The sequence below is a fragment of the Mycteria americana genome, chromosome 19 (genome assembly GCF_035582795.1).
Source record: "Mycteria americana isolate JAX WOST 10 ecotype Jacksonville Zoo and Gardens chromosome 19, USCA_MyAme_1.0, whole genome shotgun sequence".
NCBI lineage: Eukaryota > Metazoa > Chordata > Aves > Ciconiiformes > Ciconiidae > Mycteria > Mycteria americana.
Genome location: NC_134383.1, coordinates 373,644 through 388,537, shown reverse-complemented (window position 1 = coordinate 388,537; position 14,894 = coordinate 373,644). Strand labels below are relative to the sequence as shown.

The 14,894-nt window shown below is 49.4% G+C and overlaps 1 protein-coding gene across 7 annotated transcripts in view; it reads left to right on the top strand.

Annotated features, from left to right (window-relative positions):
• USP28 (ubiquitin specific peptidase 28) overlaps positions 1-14,190 on the top strand; it is a 30,461-nt gene extending 16,271 nt beyond the window's left edge. For 5 of the 7 annotated variants that reach the window (XM_075521007.1, XM_075521008.1, XM_075521009.1 and 2 more), the window contains 14 exons: positions 645-824; positions 2,020-2,234; positions 2,476-2,546; positions 2,869-3,097; positions 4,515-4,718; positions 5,253-5,392; positions 5,583-5,768; positions 7,273-7,368; positions 8,354-8,532; positions 8,627-8,705; positions 9,086-9,165; positions 10,287-10,410; positions 11,275-11,473; positions 12,961-14,190. In XM_075521007.1, coding sequence (XP_075377122.1) covers positions 645-824; positions 2,020-2,234; positions 2,476-2,546; positions 2,869-3,097; positions 4,515-4,718; positions 5,253-5,392; positions 5,583-5,768; positions 7,273-7,368; positions 8,354-8,532; positions 8,627-8,705; positions 9,086-9,165; positions 10,287-10,410; positions 11,275-11,473; positions 12,961-13,136 — 2,158 coding nt within the window. In that variant the 3' untranslated portion in view covers positions 13,137-14,190. The remainder of the gene's footprint in view (positions 1-644; positions 825-2,019; positions 2,235-2,475; positions 2,547-2,868; positions 3,098-4,514; positions 4,719-5,252; positions 5,393-5,582; positions 5,769-7,272; positions 7,369-8,353; positions 8,533-8,626; positions 8,706-9,085; positions 9,166-10,286; positions 10,411-11,274; positions 11,474-12,960) is intronic. The other 2 variants (XM_075521010.1, XM_075521014.1) reach the window with 1 other exon arrangement.
• The last annotated feature ends 704 nt before the right edge of the window (positions 14,191-14,894 follow it).

Here is a 14,894-nt window from a genome sequence, read left to right as displayed (position 1 = left end):
AGAAACTACGTTACTTTCTATATTAGATGTCCCCTCCACAGCTCAGCACTTGGTGTTATTTACTGGGGAAGGAAGGAGATGGACAGCAAAGATCTGGTTCGTGGACAACCAGAAGGTTTCATTTTCCAGGTGCTTTGTGTAAACGTCCTTTTAATCAGCATTAAACTTGCTTACATTTTTTATTTTTAAAATGACAGTTCTGTGAACAAGTGGCAGGCAAAGAGGCGCGCTGTGTCGCAGTAGCCCTGGTGGTGTCTGCGCTCGGTGAGGTTCTGGTGGGCGTCATGAAAAGAGTTTGTATGTAGGCCCATGCGTAGCATCCTACGGGGTCTAGCTGGGACGAAGTGAATTGTCTCCACAGCAGCCGGTTTGGTTTTGTGACGAAAACAGTGCTGCTAGCCCACCAGTGTTTTGGCTGCTGCTGAGCAGTGCCCCGCAGCCTCAAGGCTTTCGAGGTCCGCTGGTGGGAGGTGGTGAGTGTGTCCCTTTGCATCACCTGGGGCTTTCCCTTCCTTCCTTCACTGGTTCAACTGTGTCCGTCCCGACCCGGGAGTTTTCTTCCCTGTTGCTCTTCTGTTGTCCCTTCAGGTGTAACCAAACAGGCACATTCCTTCATTCATGCAACATCTTGCGTTTTTCTGTAGCTACATGAAATACGGCTCTGGCGCAGCCCGCTTTCCACTGCCCGACATGCTCCAGTATGTTCTCGAATTCATCGCTACAAAGCCAGCTGTAGCTGTTTCTTCTGCTCAGGGCTCTCAGACAACGCTCCTGCAGTCCCAGGCTGAGCCTCGCGTTCTGGACGTGCTTTCACAGCCGAATGGGTTAGTAAACAGAAATAAAAATAATTCGTAGGGGAACACTTTGCCTTTCAGCTAAATGCTCCTGATTTGCATTCTAAAGTTTGGGCCCCCCACTACAAGAGAGACATGGAGGGGCTGGAGCATGTCCAGAGAAGGGCAACGGAGCTGGGGAAGGGTCTGGAGCACAAGGCTGATGAGGAGCGGCTGAGGGACCTGGGGTTGTTCAGCCTGGAGAAAAGGAGGCTGAGGGGAGACCTCATCACTCTCTACAACTGCCTGAAAGGAGGGTGTAGAGAGGTGGGGTCGGTCTCTTCTCCCAGGTAACAAGTGACAGGACAAGAGGAAATGGCCTCAAGTTGCGCCAGGGGAGGTTTAGACTGGATATTGGGAAATTTTACTTCACTGCAAGGGTTGTCACGCACTGGAACAGGCTGCCCGGGGAAGGGGTTGAGTCACCGTCCCTGGAGGTATTTAAAAGCCGTGTAGGTGTGGTGCTTAGGGACATGATGTGGTGGTGGGCTTGGCAGTGCTGGGTTAACCGTTGGACGTGATGATCTTAAAGGTCTTTTCCAACCTAAATGATTCTGTGTTTCTAAAAGTGGGTTATTTCTCTGAGCACTTGTGAGCACGATGCTGTAACGTATGAATGCCTGTGCAAGTAGTCAGTTGCTACTTTGCTCGTAATGTGGTTCTGTTTGTGGAAATATCATGCTGCGTCTAGTCTGTTCTCTTTCCTTTTCCAAAAGCATCACCATATTCCTTGTCTAAGCAGCAATTCTGAGTTAAATTATGTGCTCTTTTTGGTTAGGCTACTAATTTTTTTTGCTTCATCACCCAGTAAATGACTGCAATATTGGATTATTACAAACCTGGCCAGCATGGTTGGTTTACACTCTAAATTAAGCTGAGTAAATACATGAGTTTCTTAGTAGTAAGGGAAGGAGTTTTTAGAATTGCTCGTTGTGGATCTGTGCTTACAGAGTTCTGTAAGAATTTTAGCTTTTATTTGTCCTACATTTTAATTTGGTCTGTTAAGGTAGAAGCACATTTCAAGGTACTTGTTCTCTTTACATTTTGTACTGTCCTGGAAGGGAAATCCTGCTCTGGCTCCAGAGCAATTTTTGTTTGGTTTATTTCATATTGTTTTCCAAAAAGAGAAAAAAAACAAAAGAAAGATTGAAAAACCTGTCCACTACTCTTGGATTTTGCTTCACAGCATACTAGAGGAGAAGGATACTAGGACTGAAGATGCAGCTTTCTTTTTGGCAAATCCCTCGCCGCCGGAAAAATCAAGTATGCCGCTCCAGCCTCCTGGTTCGCCAGCAGCAATGTCTGAACGTCCAGCTCCTCACGTGGTTTCCGAGGAAGAGCTGAACCTTGTTCGGACGTGTCTGCAGCGATGGAGAAAGGAGATTGATCAAGACGTGCAAGGTTGGCCCCAAATATGTTTGTTGAGGTTTTTCTGTTGAATGCCGGCCTCGTTTCCCCTCTGTTGCTTCAGCTGGGTGCGTCCCGATCACCAACTAATCTTGTGCAGGCTTCAGCCCTGGTGCTAAGTGTATTTGATAGCTACTGCATGGCTTCAAACTTTTCGAAGTGACAGGGGCCAGAATAGCCTGATGACTAGTCATTAATTTTTATGTATTTCTCTCATTTGTGATGTTCTTGGCAGATCTGAAGGAGTCTATTACCAGAATCAACCTGTCCATTGAACAAATGTACTGTGACCCTCTCCTCCAACAGGTAAGAAATGCAGCTTTGTTAGGTAAATATTAAACTGGTGTTGCTGATACTGTTTTTGTTAGTAGCTGTCAGTTGAAGCTGTCCGCTTTATCATATTTTTAAAAATCCCAATATTATGATGAAGCAGAGAAGGGATTCTTTATGAAAATCTTGTTGCTTTTTCCCTTAAAAGTCAGTTCTCACTTAGTAGGAAATTTACCATCTGAATCAAGAGTCTTGTACCAGGCTACAGCTATGAACGGATTTGCAATTTTTGTGCAGAGGTCAGACAAATTCATTTACTACAAGCACGTCTGAAAACTATGTCCGTGTGAACTTGCAGGTTCCCTATCGTTTGCACGCGGTCTTGGTACACGAAGGGCAAGCAAATGCTGGTCACTACTGGGCCTACATATACGACCAGCCTCGAAAAAGCTGGCTCAAATACAACGACATCTCGGTGACAGAATCATCGTGGGAAGAATTGGAGAGAGATTCGTTCGGAGGCTTGAAGAACGCCAGTGCCTACTGCCTGATGTACATAAGTGATAAGGTGTCCCGCTTTGTTGCAGGTACTGGAGCCAAAACTGCTGGTTGACGCGACGCTTGTGTATTATCTTGTCTCTCTAGCCTGCATGATCATTACGTGCCTCAGCTTCTCTTTGGCACAGTTGTCTTTGGACAGCGCAAAAAACTTCACCCCAGATAGAAGGGAAGTAATTTGCTGCGTACTCGATTCATTTTGAAATCCCCGATAGGGTTGAAAACGGAAGAACAAACGGTACTGGTGCGATTAGGTACAGTACTTTATGTATTATTAATGGGTATAAATATTCAGGCTCCCCATTTGCCACTTCCAACAGGCATCTATGGCTGCTCTTTTCCACTTTGACTCTCTATATAGTTTATATGACAGTGTTTCTTTTATAAGGGCATGTGAAACACCTCCTACTTTGTTTCTCCCGTTTTTACCACGCTTTCTGACGTATTGGCTTGGTTTTTAGCGATAGCGTTATATTGAACCTAAACGGGGCGCTCTTTTTATGCAGCCTTTCCTGGTGCACGAGTTACTGGTAACAGTGGCTTAGACTTGCAAGTATGCCAATGTATAAATAGTTATGTGGAGAAATTATCGTGCACGTGGCACTATACATGGCAAACAGCTGTAGAAGAACCTAATAATTTCACGCGTGGTTCATTTTGATGTAATAGAAAGAAACAATGGAGAACTGTCACTCTGCTCATTGCTAAATATGGCTGATGAGGATCTGGAGGTTGTTCTTTGTCTGTCTTCCTATGACAGTTCCGTTTCTGAAATGAACCCATGATTTCTTCCCCCCCTATTTAATGCCATTTTTGCTGTTTTTTAAAGATGCTTTGCTTTTACAATGTGTGCGTAAGAAATATCTGGTGTAGAGAATTGCCGTTTGCTTTTGATGAATTTTAAGACTTTTCTAAAGCTGATACTACTTGGGTCTTGTGCTATTTTAAAACTGAATACTGAAGTAGATCTAAAAAGCGTTGAGAAATACCAGCACGACACTCGTGCTACAGAATCTATGCGGTTCCCTACCTTTATGTGCTACGTAGTGTTGCAGATAGCATGTCTCCAGCTGAACTGTGACTTTTCCGGCAACTGGCAGTGTAAATGCTGTTCTCTGTGCAATGGTAGCCCTTGAATAAAGATGTATTTCTGACCTACTGCATCAGCAGGCGCTGTTTCTGCAATGTCTCCGTGATAAATGCCATCCAGTGGTAGAACGAAACCCGGTTTTGTTTCAGATGACTCCATAGATCTGTCTTTATTTTTGCACTTTTGCTTATGAATCATCTTAAATTACAAAGCTAGCAGAAAGTTGGGGTTTTTCCCATTCATCCCTCAGGCAATTTGATTGTGGCTTTCCGTAATACTGCGTATTTGTTTGGTCTCTAACGCTGCTGTCCCGCTACTACGTGTTTCATTATACGCCAGTCCTGCCTTCCTTCCAGACAAGGATGACGGCTCAGAGGCTGGACAGTTTCAGAAGGAAGTGGAAGCCTTGCCCCCAGAGCTGAGACACTACATCCAGGAGGACAACTGGCGGCTCGAGCAGGAGGCAGAGGAGTGGGAGGAGGAGCAATCTTGCAAGATTCCTCAGATGGAGCCTTCACCCGCCTCTGAATCGCAGGACCTCTCTTCTGAATCAGGACCAGGTAATACCACGTCTGAATTTGCAAACCGTGTTGAAACTGGTAACAACCAGCTGGTCAAAAATACCACTGTGTTGGAGCCTTGCATAAATTTCTAGATCTCTGGGAGAAACTGGTGATGAAGTAGCAAAGGCAGCTGGTGGAGGCTCTGTCCTGGCAATACGAAAGGCGATTCTACTATTTTTGCATGTGTGTCCTTCCAGGCTTGTCACCAGAAATGCTGGTTTCCATTCACTTCATCATAATGGGCTAATCTCATTTCACTTCCAGACTTTTTTTTTTTTTATAAATATCGAGTAGAAAATGTTCGAGTGCTGTTCTCTGGAGTGGGAAAGCGTTACTTGGCAATCCCTGATAGCGCGTGCCGTACCCACTGAAAAGGGCTCTGCACAAGCTCACGGTGAAATGCCTTCACCTCTGGGATGAATGCAGCAGCTGTTTAATCCTGCGTAGACAAGCTACAAAACATTTTGGAACGAGAGAGGAGGAGAAGCCTTGCAGTTCGTGCTCACTAATACCACGCTTCCGTCCCGACAGATCAGTCTTCAGTCTGTGAGCAGAGCGTGCGCTCTCTGTCCTCCGAACACGCCATGATTGCCAAGGAGCAGACTGCCAAGGCCATTGCAAACACCGCCGACGCCTATGAGAAGAACGGCGTTGAGGCAGCTCTCTGCGAGGTAGGAGCTGAGCCCTGGCCCAGGACGGAACCCGTTCTTGTCTTTCAATCGTTCTTCTGGACAGACCTTTGCTCTTTCCATTTCTGCGTGATTCTGTAGCTGTGCCACGTTTAACTCGGTCCCCTTTTGCTTTCCTGTATTTTGCTTCGGTTTTTCTCACTCTTTTTCTTCTTTTTCTTCTTGGCCACAGCCCAAGGAGGTAGAACCAATGAAGGCCCAACCGGGAGAAACAGCATTTACAGTTCAGGCAGAACAGCCGCAGGACGCTAAAGAAACAGAGTCTGCTGCCCACACTAGCTCACAGGTCTCTGAAGTGGAAATCCCCAGTGTGGGGAAGATTCCCGTTAGATCCGATGCAGACGGATATAATGAGGAGGTACAGATCCCAGTGCAGGGGTTAATTACTGCCGGTCATTAACCTCTAACTTTGTAGTTAGCTGGCTTTGAGCTTTCCTAAGATTGGGTACGATCGTAGTCTGTCATTGTCATGGTTTAGCCCCAGCCGGGAACTAAGCACCACGCAGCCGCTCGCTCCCTCCCCCCCGGTGGGATGGGGGAGAGAATCGGAAGAGCAAAAGTGAGAAAACTCGAGGGTTGAGATAAAGACAGTTTAATAGGGAAAGCAAAAGCCGCGCACGCAAGCAAAGCAAAGCGAGGCATTCCTTCACCACTTCCCACGGGCAGGCAGGTGTTCAGCCATCCCCAGGACAGCAGGGCTCCATCACGCGTAACGGTGACTTGGGAAGACAAACGCCATCGCTCCGAACGTCCCCCCCCTTCCTTCTTCTTCCCCAGCTTTACATGCTGAGCGTGACGCCCTATGGTATGGAATAGCCCTTTGGTCAGTTTGGATCAACTGTCCTGGCTGTGCCCCCTCCCAGCTGCTTCTGCACCTGGCAGAGCGTGGGGAGCTGAAAAGTCCTTGACCAGTGCAGCAGCAACTAAAACATCTCTGTATTATCAACGCTGTTTTCAGCACAAATCCAAAACATAGCCCCACACCAGCCACTATAAAGAAAATTAACTCTATCGCAGCTGAAACCAGGACAGTCATGGAAACCATGCTGTTTACAAAGTACGGTTTCCCACTGTGGAAATGAAGAAGGCCAGACCCGATCGTTCAGTAATTTCGTTTCTAAACGCCATCAGAAAAGCAGCTCTGTAAAAGCACTCGACCGTTAGATCTGCACGTTGTTCCTTTAAGTCTTCTCTCTGGCACAACTATATCAAAATTGATCCTAGCAGTATTAATTTATTTACAAGCCTCTTTACTGCCTTCAGTTAGAGTTTCGGCCCCTCTCTCAGAGAACATTAACCGCTAATAGCAGAACTTACAGTACCCTGGCTACTGCTTGTTTGAATCTTGACTGTTTAACCGCACTCACACGTATTCAAGCAGTGTTTTGGAAGTTCAGTCTTTTTCACAAGTGCGATTGGATTTCACATAACTACCGAGACCGTTACTCCTTGAGTATGTTTCATGTGTGCTGTATGAAGTTGGCACAGTGAAACGCTCTGCTGTGAGGCGCTGCTCTCTCGTGCGTATTGCCTGAGAAGATTGGGTGGGACGCAGAGGGGATGCAGCTGGTGTGCTTCACATTCTCACTTGTTGAATTGACAAATTCAGGGCCTGGAGTGACCAGCCTTTAGACCGTTAAGTGCTTAAAAAAAGCCCTGCATGTAACGTGCATGTGATAGATGGAGTAAGTAGCGTACAAGTAAATCAGAGCTGTGGCTTATTCCACCTGTATTCATACGATTTCCTTTAAACCTTATCTTTCGCAAATGTATTCCTTTCTTCACCGTGCCTTCTCTTCTTTCCCTGTCTGTTACCCTTTCCCTTGTTCTTGTTTCTGTTTGTTTTCCTGCTTTCGTGGTAGGTGATGCTGAGTCCAGCCATGCAAGGTGTCATCCTGGCTATTGCAAAAGCCCGCCAGACCTTTGATCGAGATGGGTCTGAAGCAGGGCTTGTTAAGGTATCTTATTTGTTTGCTAAATCGTATCGTATGGATATCTGTTCTCACGGAATGAAGAATCTGTGCTATATTGACATGTCAAGAATGGGAAGGGAATGGTTGGTGCGGTTTTTCTTTAGTTAATGGCCTTTCTGCCCTGCATTTCTGGTTCTGCTCTCTTATTGTGACAACACGCCCTTCCGTTCTAACAATTTTTAGAGCTTGTAAGAACTCCCTCCTCCCAGGAGAAACAACAACCTTTTTTTTTTTTTCTTTTAACTTTCCACTATTTATTCTGCTTATTCTTTTAGTATTGGTAATTCTCTCGATCTGGGTTATAAAAAGTAGACTTTCTTTGTGTGCGTTTCAGAATCTGTTGTCTAGGTCCTCAGTGTGATCGTCAGAAAATAAACCAGCACTCGTGAAATTTTTTTTTTTTGTCCTGAACACGCATGCTTACCGTGACCTCCCTTGTAAAACGTGTCCTCAAGAAACGTATGCGTTGAACAGAGGGATCTGAAAGAATAAGCTCCGCTGAATGTTGAAGCTGGTGTTAGATTTTACAGGCGGGTAGATTTAACTACAAATGCCACGTGGGAGAAATCACCCATGCTATTACTATGCAGGAGTAGAAATCACAAGAATCTCTTGCACCTTACTGCAGATACAAGCGTATTACAATCGATTTTTACAACCTCAGCACTTGCAAGAGGATTACCAAAACTGTCAAAGGCAGCTATATGCCCCCCTCTCTGAAAGGCACCTCGGTGCTTCTGAAAAGCTCACGCTTCCTGCATGTGGTTTGCCTTGGTGTGGGTGCCTTCTCTTTATAGTTCCAGCTGTTTGTAGGCTTCCGTTCACCACTAGACTATAACCCAGCAGCAGAGGCTAGGTATCGCCCCTGGGAATCCCGTCGTTACAGGACAGGTTTAAGCTTCGTATCGGCTGCCGTGGCATTCCCACGGGCAGAAGAGCGGACGTGTTAGCACGCGCGTTTCGTTGGCAGGCCTTCCACGAGGAGTACTCCAGGCTCTACCTGCTTGCCAAAGAGACCCCGACCCCTCAGAACGACGCCCGGTTGCAACACGTGCTCATCTACTTCCTGCAAAACAACGCTCCCCAGCAGGTGGTGGAACGGACCCTTCTTGAGCAGTTTGCAGACAAAAACCTCAGCTACGATGAAAGGTTTGTGCCGTGGATTCCGAGGTGAGGCTGTTCCCGCCTGGAAGCAGCCGGGGCCGTTGTTCTGATTTTTCTCATCTCTGCTTACGTGGAGCAGGTCAATTAGCATCATGAAGGTAGCACGAGCAAAGCTGAGAGAGATTGGTCCCGATGATGTCGATATGGAGGAGTACAAGGTAAGGGAGCGGAGCGCCGCCCTTGATCCTTCACGCTGTCAGAACCAGCGCTGTCCAAAGCGGCACGTGGGAAGTGGGGAGCGTGGCGCGGAGCAGCGCCAGCAAACGCAGCAGTCGCTGGCGCGCCTGTCGGCAGCTTCTTTGCTGTCTGAAGCGTGCGTCTGCAGAAGGGTGCTGAAAGGGAGAAGAAATACGCTGGGAATCTCCTGAGCTTTGAGGAATGTCCGTGCAGTTGACTGAGTTGATTTACGTGTCGTTTAATGTTGAAACCCTTCAAAGGGTAAAATCCCACGCACTTTGGAGTTGCAAAGGAACGTAAAACGCGCGTGTGCGTGCTACAGGTGAAGCTGACGCTCTGCTTTCTTGCTGCTCCTCAACAGAGATGGCATGAAGACTACAGTCTTTTTCGCAAGGTGTCCGTTTACCTGCTGACAGGGCTGGAGCTGTACCAGAATAGAAAGTAAGTAAGTTGCTTTTCCTGCTGTGTTTGGGTAAGATAAGCTACAGCCTAGAAGCAGAGGCCGCTTTGACAGAACAACGTCTCTCTGACCTGTGATGGCCACTTTGAGTTCAGCCTTGTATTTGAGGCCAACAGGCTTTCTTTTTGCCTTGCTAATAGCCCTTTCTTGAATCCACAGCCAACCTTGGTTAACAGTTTAAATATTATGATGAGGCGCTAGCTAGTTTCTTAGTTGCCCCTAATTTTTCCCTCTGTGAGGCAGAGCTTTATATTTTCCTTTCCAGAGGTGGGTTTGCAGAAATGATTGCCATCACTTCCCCCCCACACCCCCCCTTGGACTCCTGTGTTAAAATTAAACTGTCTTGAATTGGACATTATACTTGGTGTAAACACATGCTTCGGAGTTCTCCAGACTCTGAAGAATTTTAAAAGGGCCCTTTTTTCTCCCTATTGTTTTAGAACCTGTATTTTACATAAATAGCGCAGTATGGAGGAGGACAGTGCCATTTTATGAAAGGTTTGTAATTTGAAAAGTGATTTTTCCAAGCCGGAAAGTAAACTGGCTTTCAGCAGTTATTCATGGATGGAAACGGAATTGAATTCTGAGGTGGTTAGCAGCGATGAGCTGCCAAATTCAGGGGGGAAAACTGACAAGAGGCTGGGCGAGAGCGCGTTCGGTCGTTTCAGGGAAGCTCTGATCTCCATCAGCTGTTCTGTTTTCTCACCAGGGGGTTTACAAGCTAGAAAGATGTAAAGGAACTGAAAACATTGCCTTCTGCCCTTCTTTGAGGGCTCTCCCAAAGCGCGAAGTTCCCGGAGCAGTATAAATAAAGGTCAACGCTGGCGGTCACGCTTAGGCTAAGTTGTACCGAACTTGGCTTTGGAGGGCTCTTCCTAAGATGCTCGTTTGGCGCGCCGGGCAGAAAGGAACATTAATTACTTGACGTAGGGCATCTGTTCACTTATGCTTTGGCAAGGAAGTAAAGGTGTTCCTGTCGGGCCTGGGGCTAGCTACCATTCAGGCCGAATGGGAGATGCTTCCTGAGCTGACAGGCCCGCCGGCGCTGCGGTCGCGGCCCTGGCAGAGCCCGTGGGCTGGAGAGCTGACACTCTTCTCCTAGGTACCAGGAGTCGCTCACCTACCTGGTCTACGCCTACCAAAGCAACACCAAGCTGCTGCTGAAAGGAACCAACAGGGGAGTGAACGAATCGCTGATCGCCTTGTACAGAAGGAAATGTCTCCTGGTTTGTACTGAGCAGCCCTACGCTCGCTCGGGAGGGGAGGGGAGGGGAGGGGAGGGGAGGGGAGGGGAGGGGAGGGGAGGGAGCAGCCTGGGTGACATCGGCTCCTGCGGTGCGGTGCGCTTACCGGGCGCTCGGTGTGCGTTGCCCAGGGAATCCGAGCGGACCGTGTCCCCTTTTAGGAGCGCGCTTAATTAACGTCCGGCGTTTTCAGGGAAGGTTCGGATGCTGCCGAGCACGCTCTTGGGTTTTAACTCGGTGCTTGCATTGTTAACCCGGTGGTTGCATCGTTTGCTGCCCATTCGCTTCCTCCCCCCCCCCGGTATTTATTTCTATTACTAATGGCTTTCTCTGAGCAAAAGACGATGCCCTTTTCCACAGGGTGCGAAAAAAGTGCATAAAAATCAGATTTGTTTTTAGTTCACGCTCCACGGTTGCCAAGGCCAGTGCAGCTGTCTCTCTTGTGCCTACTACCGTGCCTTCTGCCCCTTACTGAGTACCAGCAGGAGTATGGAACTCTAGGAAATAATAATTCAGTGAAGGAATGTGCCGTACGGCTCTGGGGGAGTCTGGGTAAAGGCAGATCTGGATCTTGGCATCTTAAAAGCAGAATTATAAATAAGCTATATGTACTCTGTACATATATATAGCAAATTACATCTATGTGTACAAATGTATATATTCATCCGTTTGGTTTCGGTGGAGCGATTCCTGTGATTAAACCCGGCGCCTGGTTGTGTTAGTCTTTGCGTCTCTGCGCGGCCGTGGGTGAAGGGGCCCGAGCCGTGTGCCTTTGCTGACACTGATTATCTGAGGTCCGGGCTTGCTTTTTACAAGTCTGTCCCCTGCTTCTCCCTCCTCTCCTAGAAGCTGAACGAGGTGGCAGCATCTCTGTTCGTAAGCTGTGAAGAAGCTCGCGTGGCAGAGGGCATTAGCATCCTGAACGAGCTGATCATCCCCTGCATGCACCTCATGAACAACTTCGAGATCTCCAAAGAGGACCTGGATGCCATCGAGGTCATGAGAAACCGCTGGTGCTCCTATTTGGGACGAGAAGACATGGACGGTAGGGAACGGCTGCCGGCCTTACCTTTGGCCTGCTCTTTGTGGGCAGGGCAGCGTCTCGATCTGAACTTGAACGGAATTAAAGGTCCGTTTAAAGCAATTCCTTAAATTCCTGGCGTTTGCACTGTAGCACGTTGGGGTGTTTCTCACGGTGAGAGGAGAAATGTATTGAAATCGTCCATTGAATTGTGTTGTAGAAGAATTTAATCTTTTTTTGCACTAAAGCAGCAGAGGAAGGATTCCTCTTCCCTGAAACGCGAAAAGCGAATTTCCAGAGAAGGGCTAGGCGTTACCTAGATGCGCTTTGGTGTTGGTTTGTCCTGCTGAATGCAGGGTTCCCCCTAGACGGCAGGTGGATGCTGGCAGGCTTAGGGGCAGAGGCATGCTCCCCTCCAGGAGGGAGGAGCGGGTTTTATCAAGTGGCCAGGAACACGGCCAGAGTTGCAGAAGACTGGATGGGGGAGCAGATTTGGGGCATCTCTGCATTTTGAAGAGAGGTTTGTCATTTTAGGGCTGAATTTCGGTTCTGGATAGCTGTTCTTGTTCTGTGTTTCCTTCTGCAGTCTGGAGTCGGGCTCCCACGACTCCTCTCGGGTCGTTCTTGTTAAGAGAAATTGGTTTCGACCCCCTTGATCTGTCTGTGAAGGTCTGGGTAGTCATGACAGGGTTTTTGTCATTAGCAGAGGGCAAACTTGCCGTAGGAAAGTAAGGGAAAACCACAGAGGTTTATTCTTAAAGTACTGCTGTAAAGAACAAAAGTTGGGTAAATTTAAGCTAATACGCGAGTTTCCCATTCTCGGGCTTGCCACAACGGCATTTACTGACACGGAAGGTTTTCAAGAAGCAGCCAGAAGAAGCGTGCTTGCACCTCCAGGCCACGTGAGCTAGCTCAAGCGCCACCCCTTTCTGCCTGCTTTTCTTCGTCCGAAGGTGCCTGTCCTCGAACGCGCGGTCCGGTGGCGTTGTGCGGTCTGCTCCTGGGGGACAGTCCTTTGCCAGGGCCGGCCGCTGCTGCCACGGTCTGAGACGTTGCAGGCTGTAACATCAAGTTACAAGAGCGCGCTCTGTTTGCTTCAAGTGCAAAGTCAGTATTTGAGCGTCGCCTTGAAAGACGTAGTTCCTTCTGACTTACCGGCCGGTACGGCATCCTGTACTGGGAAAACGCCATACCCCGGTGGGACGTGGCAGGGTCCCCAGGGCAGGCAGGTGGCAGCGGAGCTTCCTGCTCTGTGGAGCCCTGGGTAGGTGGCAGGCCTCGAGGACCAAACGAGGACCGAACGAGGCCCGGGCCGGCAGCTGGCGCGCCGCCTCCTCTGCGTCAGCAGACGCTGCTCATCCCTGCCTGCAGGAGATGGGCGGTTTTCAGCGCTGGAGGATGATTCTCTAACAGGCGTCATAGCTTTTTAGCTCGCGGCCCTGGAGCCCTCTGCCATCTGGTCTTTTGCCATTGCAGTGCCACTGACTGTTTCATCCTCTCCCCCTTGACAGCAAAATTGCAGATGAAGCTGGGCGAATTACTCCCCCGGCTCCTCGACTGCTCCACCGAGGTCATTGTTCTGAAAGAGCCCCCGAAGATCCGGCCCAACTCCCCCTACGACCTCTGCAGCCGCTTCGCAGCCGTGATGGAGTCCATTCACGGGGCCTCGACCGTGACTGTGAAATAGACTTGTGGCCTCCCCGCCGTGGCGTGGCACAGGCGCTGCACACCGCCTGCCGGCCCGGGGTCCTCCGGGCGGGCGACGTTTGAGAGGGAGAGGGAAGAGAAGGGGCGATTCGGATTCAGAGCCGTGTTCTTTGTAAATACGAACAAATAAAAAGCCGTATTGCACTTTTGAGATAAAACGTTCAGCGGTAACGCGAAGGACCTGAACCACTGTCCTAGCATGACACGCCAGGTCGCTGGCAGCGCCGTCTGCCTGCCCCGGGGTCCCCAGGCCGTCTTGGGAGGTTCTTTGGGTTTGGCAACTTCCTAGGCACGGATCCCCGGGCCCGGGCCAGCAGCAGCGCGAGAGACTGGCTCCTCTGGTGAGCTGGGCTACAAGCTGCCGTTGAGCTATCAGACGCACGTACGTCTTCCTGACTGATTAGCTACCAGGGGTTATCCGTTCGGATCTTGGCAAGCTCCTGCTAGCAGGAGCCCGAGCGGTGTGATGAGGAAGCAGAGCGGAACGGTGGCAGTCACGCCTGCGGCCGCACGTTCCGGTCAAGCCAAGCGGGCATTTGTCTCTTGTATTTTATAACTGGCAGCAGCAAACGTGCAGGAGCCTTCATCTGAGAAAGGCCCAAGCACAGAGCGGCCGTGACGAGAGAGAGGACGGGACTGTAAAGATTGTCTCCTGCGCAGTCGTGCCGCAGCGATAGCTGGCTGGTTCAGGGAGATCACCCCACCCCGAAGGATATTCCCCTCTCGGATCGGAAGGCAAGCTTCCTTCTCGCCTCTGGTGGATTCTCAGCGCCGGCTTCATGCTGATGACAGCTGCGAGGCCTAGAATCGGCTCCTCTTCTGGTGGTGGGGTTGGTTTTTTTTAATGGACTTTCTGTAAGGAACGTGCCCCGTTTCGTTTCCTTTTGCGGGCAGTCTGTGCTTGCGCTTGAGCCGCGGCAGTTGTTTTAAACCAAATGTTCTGGGTAAGTGGAGGAGGCATCCTGTTTGTTAGGACTATGCAGATTTTTTTCTAAAAGTGCAATAAAAGCATTTGTTCTATGTTAGAATGGAAACGCTCCCTCTGGGTTTTTTATTTTGCGCCGGCGTTACGCCTTAAGGTTCCTCCTGGCTTCACTACGAAGGAGGGGAAGCAGAAAAAAAAGTCTGTGGGCCAAGTAACGCGGACGTTTCTGCTGCTTGATGAAGCTCCCACAGAGGCAGAACCGTGCGCGGGCTCGCGAGCTCATCGCCAGTCTCCCGTGAAGACAGCGGAGCACTCGGGAGCGGCCGGGACAGGAATTTCATATGCTTTAGCAGAAAAGCGGGTGAGTTTGGTGACTCTGAGCCTCGCCAGGCTTGGAGCAGGCACGCAGGGAAGCGTGTTGGGGAGAGGCTGGGAAGGCAGGGCCGGAGGAAGCGTCAGCGTTCGTTACCGATGCTGGGCGGTTTCGCTGGAGTCTTGTTCTTCGGAGCGGCGAATCTGTTCTGGAGCCCTTTCCCGTTGCAGGCTGCTCCGCGTTAACTCCTGGGGTTATGGAGGAGGGAGTCTGCCGTTCCCAAGCAAGCGGCGGGACATAAGCATCCACGTGACGTTAGTAAAGAGGAGGGAAAACCGCGCTCTTCCTGTAGCCAAAATCTCTGTTTCCTTTATTAGAATCGAAACATTTAATTACATATTGAGCTGCTAACGTGACCCTGCGTTACGACGGCATCCGTTTACCTGCTGCCACTGGCAGGGCTCTGGCAAAATACAGATTTCTTGTCAGCAGCGTAGGGA